Source organism: Oncorhynchus mykiss, chromosome 1 (genome assembly GCF_057628025.1).
Source record: "Oncorhynchus mykiss isolate SJ-2025 chromosome 1, ASM5762802v1, whole genome shotgun sequence".
NCBI lineage: Eukaryota > Metazoa > Chordata > Actinopteri > Salmoniformes > Salmonidae > Oncorhynchus > Oncorhynchus mykiss.
Window position 1 is genome coordinate 16,587,736 of NC_143022.1, and position 16,899 is coordinate 16,604,634.

Sequence of the window (16,899 nt, forward strand, 5' to 3'; positions counted from 1 at the left end):
CTTTTGTGATGTATTTTTATTTATTTTAAGAAGAATGTACTTTAATATGTACTAGTGAAGAAAATGATAGTGGTTATTGTGAAGTAACCCATTTTCACATGATCAAAAACAATAACAAATCAACCTTTGGCCTTTACAGTGTAATCAATATGTTTCTTTTTCAGGAACAGGACCATGCAAAATAAAAATAAACTTCACATATAACCTGCAAGACCACAGCTGGTTTTGTACCTCACTTGACAGGATTTAAAAAAATATATTGTCATGTAATATATTCCATTTCCTTTGAGATATCATTTTTTTTAATTAATATATTTTTAATGTCAAATAATATTTTACTTTAAGTCATTAATTACATAGCTTAATGATTTGTTGGAGTAAGCATTTTGTGGTCAAAACCATATTGGATATACGTATGCATCTTTGTGTATAAACATTGAGACAACTGTTAAAGAATATATCTGATAAGACACGAGAGCTCAATGAAGCAGCAAAACAAGGACATAATAGCACAAAATGTAGAATATATTAAATATCACCTAATAAATCATTATTTGGCAAGTTTGGCATTAAAAACCTATGACAAAGACATGCATCACTGCTAAATATGGGCTCAGCTTGACCATACATTAAAGTAACTGAAATGTTTGGATTCCTTTAACATTTTTTAGCTACATATGTTGTTTTTCACAGTTGGACAGATGGGTCAAAACAGGACGTTTCAGGATAGTACTTTAATAAACTATATCTGTATTATTGTCATCCTCTCACTAGCTTAGTAAGAATCTTCACAGGACATAGAGGTAAGTGGAGACGATGAAAACCGCCATAATTCTGTTGTTTGCTCAAACTAGAGGCTAGTTCACGAGAGCTTGTTCCTGTCATTGATCTACATTCAGCAGTAACAACACACATACAAGGGTTCAATAATCATACACTTAAAGCAGTTAAAGCTTATTTTTTAAAATGTAAAAGCCCTTTTAGTTCTAAACAAAGAAAAAACCGTGAAACAATATATCTTGATCAAACCCCAAAAAAGGCTATTCAAAACAAAATTCAAATCAAGCAAACCTGGTACCTGGTGGGAATTATTATTTTTAACAAAATTAGTTGTATTCTGTTTGATAATAATTGTTCTGTTTCATAGTAATTGTTTAAAAATCTAATCGTTTTTACACATTTTAATAATGATGGAACACTTCTCTATCTGGATTCCAGGTTTTCCAGCATCAAGGTTGGTAATGTACTATACCTCTAAGATGAATGAAATCCACTGGATCTGAAAATCTACTGTCAATTAAAATCATTCCACTTTAGTTCTACATTGGAATGCTATAATTCTTTAATTTAATGCTTTAATTCTAAAGTCAGCATGATTGGAGCTCTCCAGAACCCAAGGTCGGTGACCACTGGCTTAGAAGCATTAACTGTGAGTGTGACTAAAATGTTCACATAAATCTTCCACCATTGAACAATTCAAGACCATCTTCAAATGTTGTTAGCTGAAGCAATCACATTGTAAAGAATGTTCAAGCTACAACCATGTATTATACCTATGTTTCAATCAGGGATGCGTGATACTGTATATCTGCCTTTCATATCGGTATCGACCGATGATGGCTGAAAAACTGGACTAAGAGTGGATGGTGTTAAAGGGGCAATCTATAGTTGCTACATATATTGTTGTACTCAAATGAATTATGTACCCATTGATTCTTGAATAATACAAACAAACACTATATAGCCTCAAAATATGGTTTAAACTATACTTTTTTAAGCATGGATGGTCAGTTCTTGCATCCATTAGCTTTGTCTATGAATTTGAGTGGTTTCATTTCTCAACGAAACAGGGTTGGGGAACATACTTTGTTATTGATTCAACTACTGATTAGTGCTTTAAATCTGAGCTACAATAAAATGACACGGTGCACTGAAAAGTGTTTCTCAGTGAAAATGTTTGATCTTTACATTTGCTCATTGATAAAAAAAAAGGTTGTTTTTTTTTAAGTATTTTGATCAATAGCTAGTTGTTCACACAATATTTGTAATGTCACATCAGTATCAGCCATCATGGACAAGAAAATATTGGTTATTGACCAAGAATTTCCAAATTCGTGCATCCCTAGTTTCAATATAGGAGAATAGCTGCATTGCTACGTCCATTATGGCGTCTTCACTTAAAAAATAAAACATCATGCATACACTGAACAAAAATATAAACGCAACATGTAAAGTGTTGGTCTGATGTTTCATGAGCTGAAATAAAAGATCCCAGAAATGTTCCATAGGCACAAAAAGCTTATTCTCTAAAAATGTTTGCACAAATTTGTTTACATCCCCATTAGTGAGCATTTCTCCTTTGCCAAGATAATCCATCCACCTGAGAGGTGTGGCATATCAAGAAGCTGATTAAACAGCATGATCATTACACAGGTGCACCTTCTGCTGGGGACAATAAAAGGCCCCTCTAAAATGAGCAGTTTTGTCGCACAACACAATGCCACAGACGTCTCAAGTTTTTGAGGGAGCGTAAAATTGGCATGCTGACTGCAGGAATGTTCACCAGAGCTGTTGCCAGAGAATTGAATGTTAATTTCTCTACCATAAGCCACCTCCAACGTAATTTTAGAGAATTTGGCAGTACGTCCACCCGGCCTCACAACCGCAGACCATGTGTAACCACACCAGCCCAGGACCTCCACATCCGGCTTCTTCATCTGCGGGATCATTTGAGGGGGGTGCTGAGGAGTGTTTCTGTCTGTAATAAAGCCCTTTTGTGGGGACAAACTATTTCTGATTGGCTGGGCCTGGCTCCCCAGTGAGTGGGTTTATGCCCTCCCAGGTCCACCCACAGCTGCACCCTTGCCCATTCATGTGAAATCCATAGATTAGGGCCTAATGAATTTATTTAAATTGACTGATTTCCTTATATGAACTGTAACTCTGTAAAATCTTAGAAATTGTTGCATGTTGCATTTATATTTTTGTTCAGTATACATTTGATCTTCGTTAAGCTGCACTTGCTAAATAAGGCTTGCTGTAAGATTTCTCTGCAGGTAGCCCAAGCTCAATGGTTTATCTAAAACCCCTTAAATGTTACGTACAAACAGAGTAAACTTAAAAACAGTAAACAAAAATACCTGATATTTATAAAGAATGTTGATCTGTTTTTGTCTGACGAATATTAACCGAGGTGTACTGTGGTGATGTGTAATGCATTCTCATTTCAGATAAGAAAAACCCAGTGGACAAATCAGTAAAAGTTTTTCACTTGCATACATTAAAAACTCCCATCACACCCATTCATTAAAAACTCCCGTCACACCCATTCATTAAAAACTCCCGTCACACCCACAAATTATTCAGATCTAAAAAAAAAAAAAAGCAAAATAAACAGCCAATCCACTGGGCTACCCTTTATCTGTATAAAAACAATGTTTTAAGTTAAATTCAATTTGCGATATATCTTTTACATATTTCTTTAAAAATGTAACTATTTCAAACCCCTCAATTGAAGTGCTTGACGTAATTATTTTGGCCTCCATGCGAGGGAGGGAAATACGACCCTTGGCTTGTCCTCTCAATTCCTTTGGATGCCTCCTCTTCTTAATGACTGATTTCCAGTGGAACACACTCCACTGTAGCAAGCATGTCTATCCTTTGGTGATGGGACATCTGTAGCATCAGTGGGCTGCAGTCTTTCTCTTGGGTGGTACTACAGTTCAGCTGCATTCTTTCTCTTGGGTGGTACTACAGAACAGCTGGAGAGTATTTATCTTGGGTGGTACTACAGAACAGCTGCAGTCTTTCTCTTGGGTGGTACTACAGTTCAGCTGCATTCTTTCTCTTGGGTGGTACTACAGAACAGCTGGAGAGTATTTCTCTTGGGTGGTACTACAGAACAGCTGGAGAGTATTTCTCTTGGGTGGTACTACAGAACAGCTGCAGTCTTTCTCTTGGGTGGTACTACAGTTCAGCTGCATTCTTTCTCTTGGGTGGTACTACAGAACAGCTGGAGAGTATTTCTCTTGGGTGGTACTACAGTTCAGCTGCAGAGTCTCTCTCTTGGGTGGTACCACAGTTCAGCTGCATTCTTTCTCTTGGGTGGTACTACAGCACAGCTGGAGAGTATTTCTCTTGGGTGGTACTACAGTTCAGCTGCAGAGTCTTTCTCTTGGGTGGTACCACAGAACAGCTGCATTCTTTCTCTTGGGTGGTACTACAGAACAGCTGCAGTCTTTCTCTTGGGTGGTACTACAGAACAGCTGCAGTCTTTCTCTTGGGTGGTACTACAGTTCAGCTGCAGAGTCTTTCTCTTGGGTGGTACTACAGAACAGCTGCAGAGTATTTCTCTTGGGTGGTACTACAGTTCAGCTGCATTCTTTCTCTTGGGTGGTACTACAGAACAGCTGCATTCTTTCTCTTGGGTGGTACTACAGAACAGCTGCAGTCTTTCTCTTGGGTGGTACTACAGAACAGCTGCAGAGTCCTTCTCTTGGGTGGTACTACAGAACAGCTGGAGAGTATTTCTCTTGGGTGGTACTACAGAGCAGCTGCAGAGTCTTTCTCTTGGGTGGTACTACAGAACAGCTGCAGAGTCTTTCTCTTGGGTGGTACTACAGAGCAGCTGCAGAGTATTTCTCTTGGGTGGTACTACAGTTCAGCTGCAGAGTCTTTCTCTTGGGTGGTACCACAGAACAGCTGCATTCTTTCTCTTGGGTGGTACTACAGAACAGCTGCAGTCTTTCTCTTGGGTGGTACTACAGAACAGCTGCAGTCTTTCTCTTGGGTGGTACTACAGTTCAGCTGCAGAGTCTTTCTCTTGGGTGGTACTACAGAACAGCTGCAGAGTATTTCTCTTGGGTGGTACTACAGTTCAGCTGCATTCTTTCTCTTGGGTGGTACTACAGAACAGCTGCATTCTTTCTCTTGGGTGGTACTACAGAACAGCTGCAGTCTTTCTCTTGGGTGGTACTACAGAACAGCTGCAGAGTCCTTCTCTTGGGTGGTACTACAGAACAGCTGGAGAGTATTTCTCTTGGGTGGTACTACAGAGCAGCTGCAGAGTCTTTCTCTTGGGTGGTACTACAGAACAGCTGCAGAGTCTTTCTCTTGGGTGGTACTACAGAGCAGCTGCAGAGTATTTCTCTTGGGTGGTACTACAGAACAGCTGCAGAGTCTTTCTCTTGGGTGGTACTACAGAACAGCTGCAGAGTCTTTCTCTTGGGTGGTACTACAGAACAGCTGCAGAGTCTTTCTCTTGGGTGGTACTACAGAACAGCTGCAGAGTCTTTCTCTTGGGTGGTACTACAGAGCAGCTGCAGTCTTTCTCTTGGGTGGTACTACAGAACAGCTGCAGAGTCTTTCTCTTGGGTAGTACTACAGAGCAGCTGCAGAGTCTTTCTCTTGGGTGGTACTACAGAGCAGCTGCAGAGTCTTTCTCTTGGGTGGTACTACAGAGCAGCTGCAGAGTCTTTCTCTTGGGTGGTACTACAGAACAGCTGCAGAGTCTTTCTCTTGGGTGGTACTACAGAACAGCTGCAGAGTCTTTCTCTTGGGTGGTACTACAGAGCAGCTGCAGAGTCTTTCTCTTGGGTGGTACTACAGAACAGCTGCAGAGTCTTTCTCTTGGGTGGTACTACAGAACAGCTGCAGAGTCTTTCTCTTGGGTGGTACTACAGAACAGCTGCAGTCTTTCTCTTGGGTGGTACTACAGTTCAGCTGCAGAGTCTTTCTCTTGGGTGGTACTACAGTTCAGCTGCAGAGTCTCATCTCTCCTCCTTTCGGACACCCCCAATAGCGATGAGTGTCCTCCATTACAATCTGGTCTCTACACCCTCCAGATACATTGTCAGAGCTAGATAAAAATGTTCAGATGCGCTTATGCAAAAAAACCAGTCACTTATAAAAATAAAAAAAAGAAGGTAGTTAACCACAACATAGAAAAATGAAAACATACTGTAAATTCAACTGAGTGCATCGACCAATCTGCTTGGAGCAGAGCTGTATTGCGTAGTGATGTGTGAGAGGTAACAGAGTTTTATTGTAGCTTATCTGAGGTAAAAAAATGTTTAAAAAACGGAGTTTCCTGTGTTCCTGTAAAGAAGTATGCGTTCAGCAGCTGGTTAAAGAATGTGGAGGCATGGTTCAAATACATATGGATTAACAAGTCCCCTTTAAAGGCCTCTTACCTTTGCCAATATCTTAATACATTGTAAAAGTGTTGCACTGATTAAATAATGGTATACTTCTGAATGCATTTAGCCGTGTTAAGACACATGACATAAAATCGTCATAAGACTGACATCAGTGTTATTTTCAGAATTGTACTAATTACTCTACCAAATTAACTGGTTTTGTTCACTGGGCCATATCTACTATTCATGTGGAGTTGCATTTTTAAGCCATTCTGCAACATGGGCAATTCCACCGTAACAGTGATGCTGAGACTCTCTCTGTAAACAAACCATACAACTATGTACAAGGACTACTTAATAAATTACACGGAACATTTGACAAAAATCTATTTACTTGAGCAGATGCAAAGTTTGGTAAGAGAATGACAGTTTGTGCTGTTGGTGTTGTCATTCTGTTACCAAACTTTGCCTCTGCACTGTCAAAGTAAATGTTTTTGTTACCTCAAGTAAATGTGTTTTTGTAAAATTGGAAATTGTTCAAAGTAGTCCTTGTGTAAAAAATGTGTATGGTTTGTTCAACTTTGCAACCATTGCTTGTTGTTTGACATACATTTTTATGTGAAAACCACGAGTAACCGTGGAATTGCCCATATAATGTATGAAGAGGAGTCTGATTATCACTGACCCCCATCTGATCAAGATTGTCTCAAGACAAAAGGCAAGAATTGAAATTGTATGTAGTTATTATACAAAAATAATAAAAGTAACATAAGAAAATAGTCAAATAAAAACCACTGCATTCAGTGTTGTGAGGTTATTGGGAGTGTGTGGCATTTCTTCATGTGTTGGCTTAATCTGTTCATGTTTGTATTGTGAAGGTAGATATGGTTTAAAGCGGAAATATCATTTATAAATAACGACATATTACGAAGTGCCATATCAAACTACTCTGTTGCTTCGTTCTCCTGTCCCTGCAGTTTAGTCGAAGGAATAAATAAAAAAAATGCTTATAAAAATCCCACCCTGGATGGACTTGACCTTCTGACCTCCCCCTTATCATCATTTCCTTTGAAGCAACTTCAACATACATTGTCTTTCCTCCACTGGCAGGAGAGTACAAACCATTAACCTAACCTATACCCTGTCCTCCTATATCCCAACCATCTCCCTCCCTGGTCCACTGGGTCAATCAGGCCCAGTGGTGGAGACAGAGGCCTGGACACTCTCTCTGAAAGAGGCCCCACCTCCACCCCCATCTGGCTCCTCCTGGCTGGGCGACGCCTCCTCGTTCTGCCCCCCCCTGGAGGAGACAGTGGTGGTCTCTGGGGAGGCGCTGTGGGCCACCTCTTGAGGGCCGCAGCCCGGATGGTTCTTGCGGAAGTGCTGGTTGAGGATGGCCTGGAAGGGGAAGCTCTTCCCGCAGACGTGGCAATGGAAGGGCTTGTTTCCTGTGTGCTTGCGGATGTGGTACTCCAGCTGGTCCTTGCGGGTGTATTTCTTGCCGCAGATGCGGCACACGAAAGGTGTGATGCCCATGTGCAGCCTCATGTGGCGGTCCAGGCTGCCCTTCTGGTTGAAGGACTTGCAGCAGTAGATGCAGGTGAGTCGAGGGTTGTAGTGGCACCAGCGGTCAGCCACCTGCTCACGCAGGTACTCCTCGTAGCCGCCCAACACAGCCTGCTCCTCCCCCTAAAAGACAAACAAGAGGTACGTCTCAAGACTGTCAACACTCATTGTAACACTAGATTACACTGTAAAAAACATTAGGAACACCTGGTCTGTCTATGTCATGGAAACAGCAGGTGTTCCTAATGTTTTATGCTGTTTCCATGACATAGACAGACCAGGTGAAAACTATGATCCCTTATTGATTAAATCCACTTAAAGATGGATGTTTAAGCCTTGAGACATGGATTGTGTGTCATTCAGAGGGTGAATGGGCAAGACAAACTATTTAAGTGCCTTTGAACAGGGTATGGTAGTAGGTGCCAGGCGCAACATTTTGTTTCAAGAACTGCAACGCTGCTGGGTTTTTCCCCCTCAACATTTTCCCGAGTGCATCAAGAATGGTCCACCACCTAAAGGACATCCAGCCAACTTGACAACTGTGAGAAACATTGGAGTCAACATGGGCCAGCATCCCTGTGGAATGCTTTCAACACCTTGTAGAGTCCATGCCCCAATGAATTGAGGCTGTTCTGCGGGCAAAAAGTGGTGCAACTCAATTTTAGGAAGGCGTTCCTAATGTTTTGTACACTCAGTATGTATAATTGCTACAGTGGCTTAAGAAAGTATTCACCCCCTTGGCATTTCCCCTATTTTGTTGCCTTACAACCTGGAATTAAAATGGACTTTTGGGGAGTTTGTATCTTTGATTTACACAACATGCCTACCACTTTGATGATGCAAAATATTTATTGTGAAACAAGAAATAAGACCAAAAAAACGGAAAACTTGAGCGTGCATAACTGTCCACCCCAAATTAATACTTTGTAGAGCCACCTTTTGCAGCAATTACAGCTGCAAGTCTCTTGGGGTATGTCTCTATAAGCTTGGCACATCTAGCCACTGGGATTTTTGCCCATTCTTCAAGGCAAAACTGCTCCAGCTCCTTCAAGTTGGATGGGTTCCACTGGTGTACAGCAATCTTTAAGTCATACCACAGATTCTCAATTGGATTGAGGTCTGGGATTTGACTAGGCCATTCCAAGACATGTAAATGTTTCCCCTTTAACCATTTGAGTGTTGCTTTAGCAGTATGCTTAGGGTCATTGTCCTGCTGGAAGGTGAACCTCCGTCCCAGTCTCAAATCTCTGGAAGACTGAAACAGGGTTCCCTCAAGAATTTCCCTGTATTTAGCGCCATCCACCATTCCTTCAATTCTGACCAGTTTACCAGTCCCTGCCGATGAAAAACAACCACACAGCATGATGCTGCCACCACCATGCTTCACTGTGGGGATGGGTGTTCTCGGTGTGATGAGAGGTGCTGGGTTTGTGCCAGAAATAGCGTTTTCCTTGATGGACAAAAAGCTCAATTTTAGTCTCATCTGACCAGAGTACCTTCTTCCATATGTTTGGGGAGTCTTCCACATGCCTTTTGGCGAACACCAAACGTGTTTGCTTATTTTTTCTTTAAGCAATGGCTTTTTTCTGGCCACTCTTTTGTAAAGCCCAGCTCTGTGGAGTGTACGGCTTAAAGTTGTCCTATGGACAGATACTCCAATCTCCGCTGTGGAGTTTTGCAGCTCCTTCAGGGTTATCTTTGGTCTCTTTGTTGCCTAACTGATTAATGCCCTCCTTGCCTGGTCCGTGAGTTTTGATGGGCAGCCCTCTCTTGGCAGGTTTGTTGTGGTGCCATAGTCTTTAATTGGGCTAAGTGGGATGTTCAAAGTTTCTGATATTTTTTATAACCTAACCCTGATCTTTACTTCTCCACAACTTTGTCCCTGACCTGTTTGGAGAGCTCCTTGGTCTTCATGGTGCCGCTTGCTTGGTGGTGCCCCTTGCTTAGTGGTGTTGCAGACTCTGGGGCCTTTCAGAACAGGGGTATATCTACTGAGATCATGTGACACTTAAATAAAGTCCACATGTGTGCAATCTAACTAATTATGTGACTTCTGAAGGTAATTGGTTGCACCAGATCTTATTTAGGGGCTTCATAGCAAAGGGGGGGTGAATACATATGCACGCACCACTTTCCATTTTATTTTATTTTTCACTTCACCAATTTGGACTATGTCCATTACATGAAATCCAAATAAAAATCTATCTAAATTACAGGTTGTAATGCAACAAAATAGAAAAAAACTCCAAGGGGGATGAATACTTTTGCAAGGCACTGTATTTGCAGTTGGAATTGTTGTACCACACTTCTGTCATGGGTTCCCATAATAGTTATGTCTTAATTAAGACCCTTAATTTAAGCTGATGTCATAGGTGTTGGGGAAAGTCTTCCCTTCCTGTATTATGGAGTATTTCTGAAATCTGATTAAGGACTTTCCACAGGGACAGATTAAGGAGTTGTTCACAGGGCCTGCATCATCATCATCATCACCTCTATGTTTGTACGTGTCCAAGAGGAATACACACAACATGCATGATTCCCCTTAGTAGTAAACCCCTTCATCACAGTGCTATGGTCATTGAGTATGTAACAGGCTAGTGTACCAATCCATAACCTCCCTCGAGACCTTAAAAGATAATTGATTGGACCTGGACTGAAAGCTAGCTTTTTTTGGACTAGCGTTGTATGGTGGACTTTGGAAATGCAGAGTGCTGACCACCAGGGTAGGATACCAGTTGATGAGGGTGACACATACCTGCGAGTTGGGATGGCACTGGTCGTCTACTCTGCTGGGTGACTCACTCTTGGCTCTCGGTCTCTCTGCCATCACCACCACACTGCCAGTAGGACTAAACCTGACAGGACAGAGATACTGGATCCTCAAACCTCTTCAGCAGGCAAGTCCACTGAGCCATTTACCTTAGCACTCCATCTTCCATTAGCAATACATATAGTAGGCTGCTTTTGTTTAGAATTTTCACTCAATAACCTTAAAATGTTACCCAACGTGCTTTTCTGAGGTACTTTGTACTGAATTTTACTTCAGTTTAAAACGTGCATGCACACTCCCTTTTATATGGTGTAGCTCAGATTGTAGCACATGGTTCTTGCAATGCCAAGATAGTGGGTTCAATTCCCGGGACCGCCCATAGGGAAAAAAATGTATGCACACATGACTAAGTCACTTTGAATGAAAGCGGCTGCCAAATGGCATACATATTATATAAAGTGACTGCTTCCCTGGAACTTGTACCCACCTCTCAGTCTCACTGAAGCTGCTGGAGGGCTGAGAGCTCTTGGCCCCCGTGACAATACCCTCCTGCACCAGCGAGCTGCATACGGACGTGTCAATCATCATGGCTGCTCCCTCTTCCGCCCCGCTCCCTTCTTCCTGGGTATCAGCCCCAGTCCACTCTTCCATCCTCTCTGTCTTTATCCTCAAACCATCCACCACCCGCATTGACTCCCCCTCTTCACCGCCGCTCCCCCTCTCCGACTCTGCCTCCACGTACCACTGGCCGGCCCGATTGATGCGCAGTATGGGCTCCTTCCCCAGCCTGCTGCCCACTTCCACCCCCCCAGGCAGACCCTCCGGGCCCAGCCCACTGTGCTCCACCATCTGGGGGCTCATGGACTCCCCCGCTGGGCTTCCCACCTCTCGGATATCCATGGCACCTCGGGTTCTGCTTCCTTGAGGTCCCAGAACCCTGGGGCTGCTGCGGCGCGGGCTTAGGGAGCCCCCTGATGTTACTACCCCACCTCCTCCTCCTCCTCCCTCCAAGCTCCCAGCCCCCCTATGCCCCCCTCCGGCCCCCAGCTCCTCCTCCGCCAGGCTGATCTTTAAATGGATGCCCTCAAGGATCTGCGTGCAGCGGTCAATGATGTGCTGCATCTGCAGGAAGCTGGCGGCCGTCAGGTAGCTGATGATGTCGGCCAGCTGCAGGCACAGCCTCCCGGTGTAGCAGTATGAGAGGAGCTGATCAAACACCGAGGGGTTGCGGATGACTGACAGGGACACAGTGCTCATCTGGCCCAGTGACATGTGGTCTCGGAAGTAAGGGGAGCTGGCAGCCAACACAACCTTGTGAGCACGGAAGCTCTGGCCCTGCACGTTCACCACTATGTCGCACAGCCGCCCCTGCATACGCAGCTGGTTCAGTTGGGACAGCACAGAGTTGCTAAAGTCAGGGACGTCCAGCTGGATGCTGCCTGCTCGCTCCATGGTGCCTCCTCGCTCCATCCTGCCGTGTATGATCCCTTATCACTGTGCAGAGAAAAGGGACATGATAATGAAAAAAATATCACTTTTATATTACTTCATGTACACAAAAAGAATATTGACAAGTTGGAAACTAGCAGACATATAGCTTAACTGTTTGACAACCTAACCAAGAACTTTGCTAAAGAGGACAACTTGCATACCTTTTCGGAATGCACCACCTGCACTTGTACCACGGCACTGAAATGTTACTGGCTATTATTTTCTGTACTGTGCCATAATATTAACTGCTGACTGGCTAACTTGCATAAAATATGGCAATAATTATAGCTTGCAACGAGTTGTGCATTGTTGACAAATGGTGTGAACTGATGCTCTTGTACAGCGGTGAATCTCAAATGCTATAACCGAGCCCTGGCCCTCCTTTCGGCCACTGTAACATACTGCAGTACGGTGATGAACCGAAGTCTAAACGAAGAATACACCCCGGCGTTGCTCGTGACAGGGAGGTGGCTAGCCAGCTAGTTCAACGTCCATATAGCTAACAAAAACGGAGCAAGACAGAACACCGTGCAACGTCTGTCATAACGAACCGTCGCTAATACAACTGCGGTACTGTCGCATATTTGATGTCAATGTGCATTATTTTCAATTTGATCTCCTCGGTTACTCCTTTCGCTGCTCTCATTTTCCAATTTCATTTCACAGCAGACGGACCAACTTTGACTGGGGGAAAAAAGTAAATTTGCATTATGGGAAGTAGTGTTCTCTTCTAATGGACAAGTCGTTAGAGAACAGAAAAGACGCGGGATAAAATAACATCGGTTCCCAGAATGCAATACCTTGAAGTCAAATAGATGTTTATGGCGCAAACGAAGGGTTAACCCAGTCACGTCATAGGGGCTATAAAGCTGAAGCGTCCGTTCACAACGTTTTCTCAACACCAAATATGGTAGTGAGAGGAAGTTCAGGCACGGGTAGTGAGAGAGGATGGAACTAGGTAAAACTGGTCCGACATTCAGGTAATTTTCTCATCGATTAAACATCTGATCTCAATAAATTGTTCTGTCCCCAAAACTAAAATATTTTACGAACACAGTGCACTAAGTTTCATAGACTTAACGCTATGTCAAAGTTTTAAGATATGCAAATACATGCTACAACGAGCCAATAGGATCTCGTGAGCTCGTGCTTGGCTTTGCCCAACTCCTTGCTTGTTCTGCACACTGCTTTATTTACTCCCACTGTAAAAGACACGGATTCATTATTTTGATGAACTAATTCTAAATATCGTTGGTTCCTTCTTTTTTTCAACGTTTGGTAGTTGTTTTTTAATATAACCTTTATTTAATTAGGCAAGTCAGTTAAGAATAAATACTTATTTACAATGATGGCCTACCCCAGCCGTGTGTGTGTGTGTGTGTGTGTGTGTCAGTATCGTGTAATTGTTCTGGACCAGCTGCAGCTTAACCAGGTCTTTGCAGCACTAGACCATATGACGGGTCAATAATCAAGATAAGATAAAACTAGAACCTGCAGGACTTGCTTTGTGGAGTGTGGTGTCACACGGACAAACCTCTCCCCATCTTTACAACCATTGAATCTATGTTTTGACCATAACAGTTTACAATCTCAGGTAATGGCAAGTAATTTAGTCTCCTCAACTTGTTCAACAGCCACACCGTTCATTACCAGATTCAGAACTTGGGGAATGATTTGTTCCAAATACAATGTTCTTAGTTTTAGAGATGTTCAGGACCAGTTTATTACTGGCCACCCATTCCCAAACAGACGGCAACTTTTTGTTAAGGGTTTCATTGACTTCATTAGCTGTGGTTGCTGATGCGTTTATGGTTGAATCATCAGCAATGTTCCCTCTAAGACTGCCACACAGCTCCCCAGAACTGCCGTACAGAAATGTCAGCCCACAAAGAAAAGCCTGAGATTGAACTTCACTCAACTTTCTAGAGCAGTGGTCACCAACCGGTTGATCGCGATCTAATGGTCGATCTCCAAGGCATTCCTAGTCGATCACTAAACATTTCTGTAAAAAACAACACCGATAAAGCCTTGTGTTCCTATTATTCGTCTGGGGCTGTTGACAGTAGGTGTACCCGATGCAGCTGCCCTGCACGCTGTGTTGGCGAACTGTTGCCATTTTGAACCATTTCATGTGTCTCTTCCTTCCCGGCGGGCCCAGAGAGCAAATCAAGTGCATTATAGGCTTACCGCTGACCAGTCGGATGGCTCAGGTGAAGTACATGCAGTAACGTGGCAGGCATAAAAGAAAGCTGCAGAAAAGTTAATAATGTGAGAATTCAAAACTTTTAAAACAATGACTAGAGAGAGAATGTCAATAAAAACAGCAAAAATGTTTTATGAGTGATTTTAAATTCTTACTCAGCACTGTCAACACTTTGTATTCAACACTTTTATAAGCCACAAAATGCACTTTCTTCCTATTTCCACTCAGCGCTACAACAAGCACTGCAGCAGCAGTAGTGATGGCAGTAGTAATGGGAGTAGTAGTAATTGTCGAATAGGGATTTCATAGGCTATGGGTTAGTTATAGTCATGTTGTGTTTACAAGGAATCTGATTGAGATTAATTCCATCCCTGTCCACCCTACAACTGGTGATGTGGTTGGTGTGGGGTATACAGTTCACCTCCACTGTGTTATCCATAAGCACAACCTATGCATTTACAGTCAACACTAAAAATAGTGCAATATTTACATTTAAACTGTAATACACAGAACTGGACACTCACCAAATGTGCACCCCAAAAATGATGTGTTTAACAACCCAACTTAGGTTATTTCACGAACGCAGCGCTGGGTCAATGTAGCATAGAACACGTTGGGTTATTTTGACCAAGTGCTGCTGGGCTTCGTGATTAACCTAACGGATTGAGTTACTCGGATTACCCCAACAACTTGTAATTAGTGGATCATTTCTTACTTCCTTGCTGGGTTATTTGTGATAATTCTTTCTATAGTTGGTTTCAACGGCCGAAACAGTGCAAAGAAAAGCAAAGTGCAAATAACAACATTCTGTAAAGTATATCCAGTACCTTGAGACAGCACAGCAGAGAGACGGCTGTCACATTAACATTTACTTATTTTTGCAGATGATAACAGTGTAATATTTATTTCAGGAATCAAAACAAAATCACCTTGGAATCGATTGGAATCAGAAAAGAAAGTGGCCTAATACAGTACACTCACCAAAGGCTCAATAAAACCAACATGGACACACATGGTGTCCAGGGGTAGTGAAGCTGGAAACAAACTCAAACCTGACCCTTTGTATAATGTTGTTAGTTGTGTTTACCTTAGATTCACAACAAGGTTACAAGGGCATGGGAGGTTCACAGGGATATTGTCATCCACAGTACTCTATCAATTATTCATTTTTCAACTGAATTCTTTCTTGTATTCTCCCAAAATGTTGTTTATAATGTTGTTTATGCACTCATTTTTGGCAAATATTTCTTGCAGATAAATTATGTTGACCACTTTTAGTGCTATTCCCTCCCTTTCCAGGGCCCATAAATACTTAATCTTGATCGCGTTCAAATCCATATACATCTCAATAAAATTGAGTTGCGATAACTGTCAGTGGTGTGTACTTACGACTACATCGAGTCAGTGTTAGTCGATACTTGTAAAAATAAAAATTCTTCAACGCCTACCATGTTTGTCCTGTGTAACTGCAAACTTTTCCTTGGGTGCTGAAATCCATAGTTGTTGATTAAAGTCCAATTGTACGCGACCGCTGCCAAGGGAGCCATTCTTTGTTAACGAAGAAAGAGCAGCAGATTCTTTAGTTTTGGCAGGGGATGCACAGAATGCATTTAAAAAAATGATGGATTCCAACTCCGACTGACAACTCTATAACGATCAGGATAAGCACGGGTACACAGTACATTTTAGAATGGATCATTGTAAAAGTATCGAGTGGTAGCGCAAGGTTGTAGTCGTAATATCAGCCTTCATTGGGAAACAGTGGATTACGGAGCGCAATTTGACAGACGTCACAAAAAAATTGAGTTTACAGCGTAAGGGCCAGGAAAGTAAGGGCCAGGTAGTTCATTTTCATTCAAATGTTTTCTAAATAGTTGGCATTAAACATATGATACATAATATGAAAGTGATGCCAGTAGCAACATTGTTCATTGGTGCAGGCGCAATCTCATAATGCGTTTGAATTACACCTGCCATACATATTAATGTAAAGAAATGTAAATGTTGTACCAAAAAACAACTTTATGAAGCAATAACAGCAGATAGCCACAGGGAGGCGCTAAGTATCTTATCATAATCCAGCACGACTTGAGTTTGCCTCCCCATAGACTTTAAAGGCCCAGTGCAGTCAAAAACGGGATTTACCTGTGTTTTATATATACACTACATGAGTATGTTGACACTTCCTTGTCGAACATCTCATTTGACAAACCATTTCTGTATGGACTTCGCTTACTGCACGGAGGCATTGTCATTCTGAAATAGGAAAGGGCCTTCCCCAAACTGTTGCCACAAAGTTGGAAGCACAGAATAATCTAGAATGTTATTGTATGCTATAGCGTTAAGATTTCCCTTCACTGTAACTAAGGGGCCTAGCCCGACCAATGAAATACAGGCCAAGACCATTATTCCTCATCCACCAAACTTTACAGTTGGCACTATGCATTGAGGCAGGTAGTGTTTTCAGCTGACCCTTGGCGTTGCATATGGGGATCTTAGGCTTGTGTGTGGCTGCTCGGCCATGGAAACCCATTTCATGAAGCTCCCGACAAACAGTTATTGTGCTGACGTTACTTCCAGAGGCAGTTCCTGGAATTTTGCAACCCTATTCAGGACTGCTGTTGAAACAGCTGGGTAAGTTGTTGGACCTGTCCCCCAAACTAGTTGCTTTCAGATGACTAGCCTATTATTAACAGATATTTATCCAATTCCCTCTACTGTCCCCCACCTTT

At 42.5% G+C, this 16,899-nt stretch overlaps 1 protein-coding gene across 1 annotated transcript; it reads right to left on the reverse strand.

Moving 5' to 3' along the window:
* Window position 1: 1 nt before the first annotated feature.
* On the reverse strand, window positions 2–12,829 carry LOC110488330 (zinc finger and BTB domain-containing protein 37). Its single transcript, XM_021560575.3, has 4 exons — window positions 12,126–12,829; window positions 10,961–11,967; window positions 10,459–10,558; window positions 2–7,826 (listed from the first exon to the last, which is right to left on the reverse strand). The coding sequence occupies exons 2-4, from the start codon at window positions 11,941–11,943 to the stop codon at window positions 7,323–7,325; spliced, it is 1,587 nt and encodes a 528-aa protein (XP_021416250.1). The 5' UTR covers window positions 11,944–11,967; window positions 12,126–12,829; the 3' UTR covers window positions 2–7,322.
* Window positions 12,830–16,899: the final 4,070 nt, after the last annotated feature.

Coding starts and splice junctions, on each gene's coding strand:
- LOC110488330 (XM_021560575.3), bottom strand. CDS start 11,943: ATGGAGCGAGGAGGCACCATGGAGCGAGCAGGCAGCATCCAGCTGGAC. Junction 10,559..10,960: donor AGCTTCAGTGAGACTGAGAG/GTGGGTACAAGT, acceptor CTGTCCTGTCAG/GTTTAGTCCTACTGGCAGTG. Junction 7,827..10,458: donor AGTGCCATCCCAACTCGCAG/GTATGTGTCACC, acceptor TTTGTCTTTTAG/GGGGAGGAGCAGGCTGTGTT.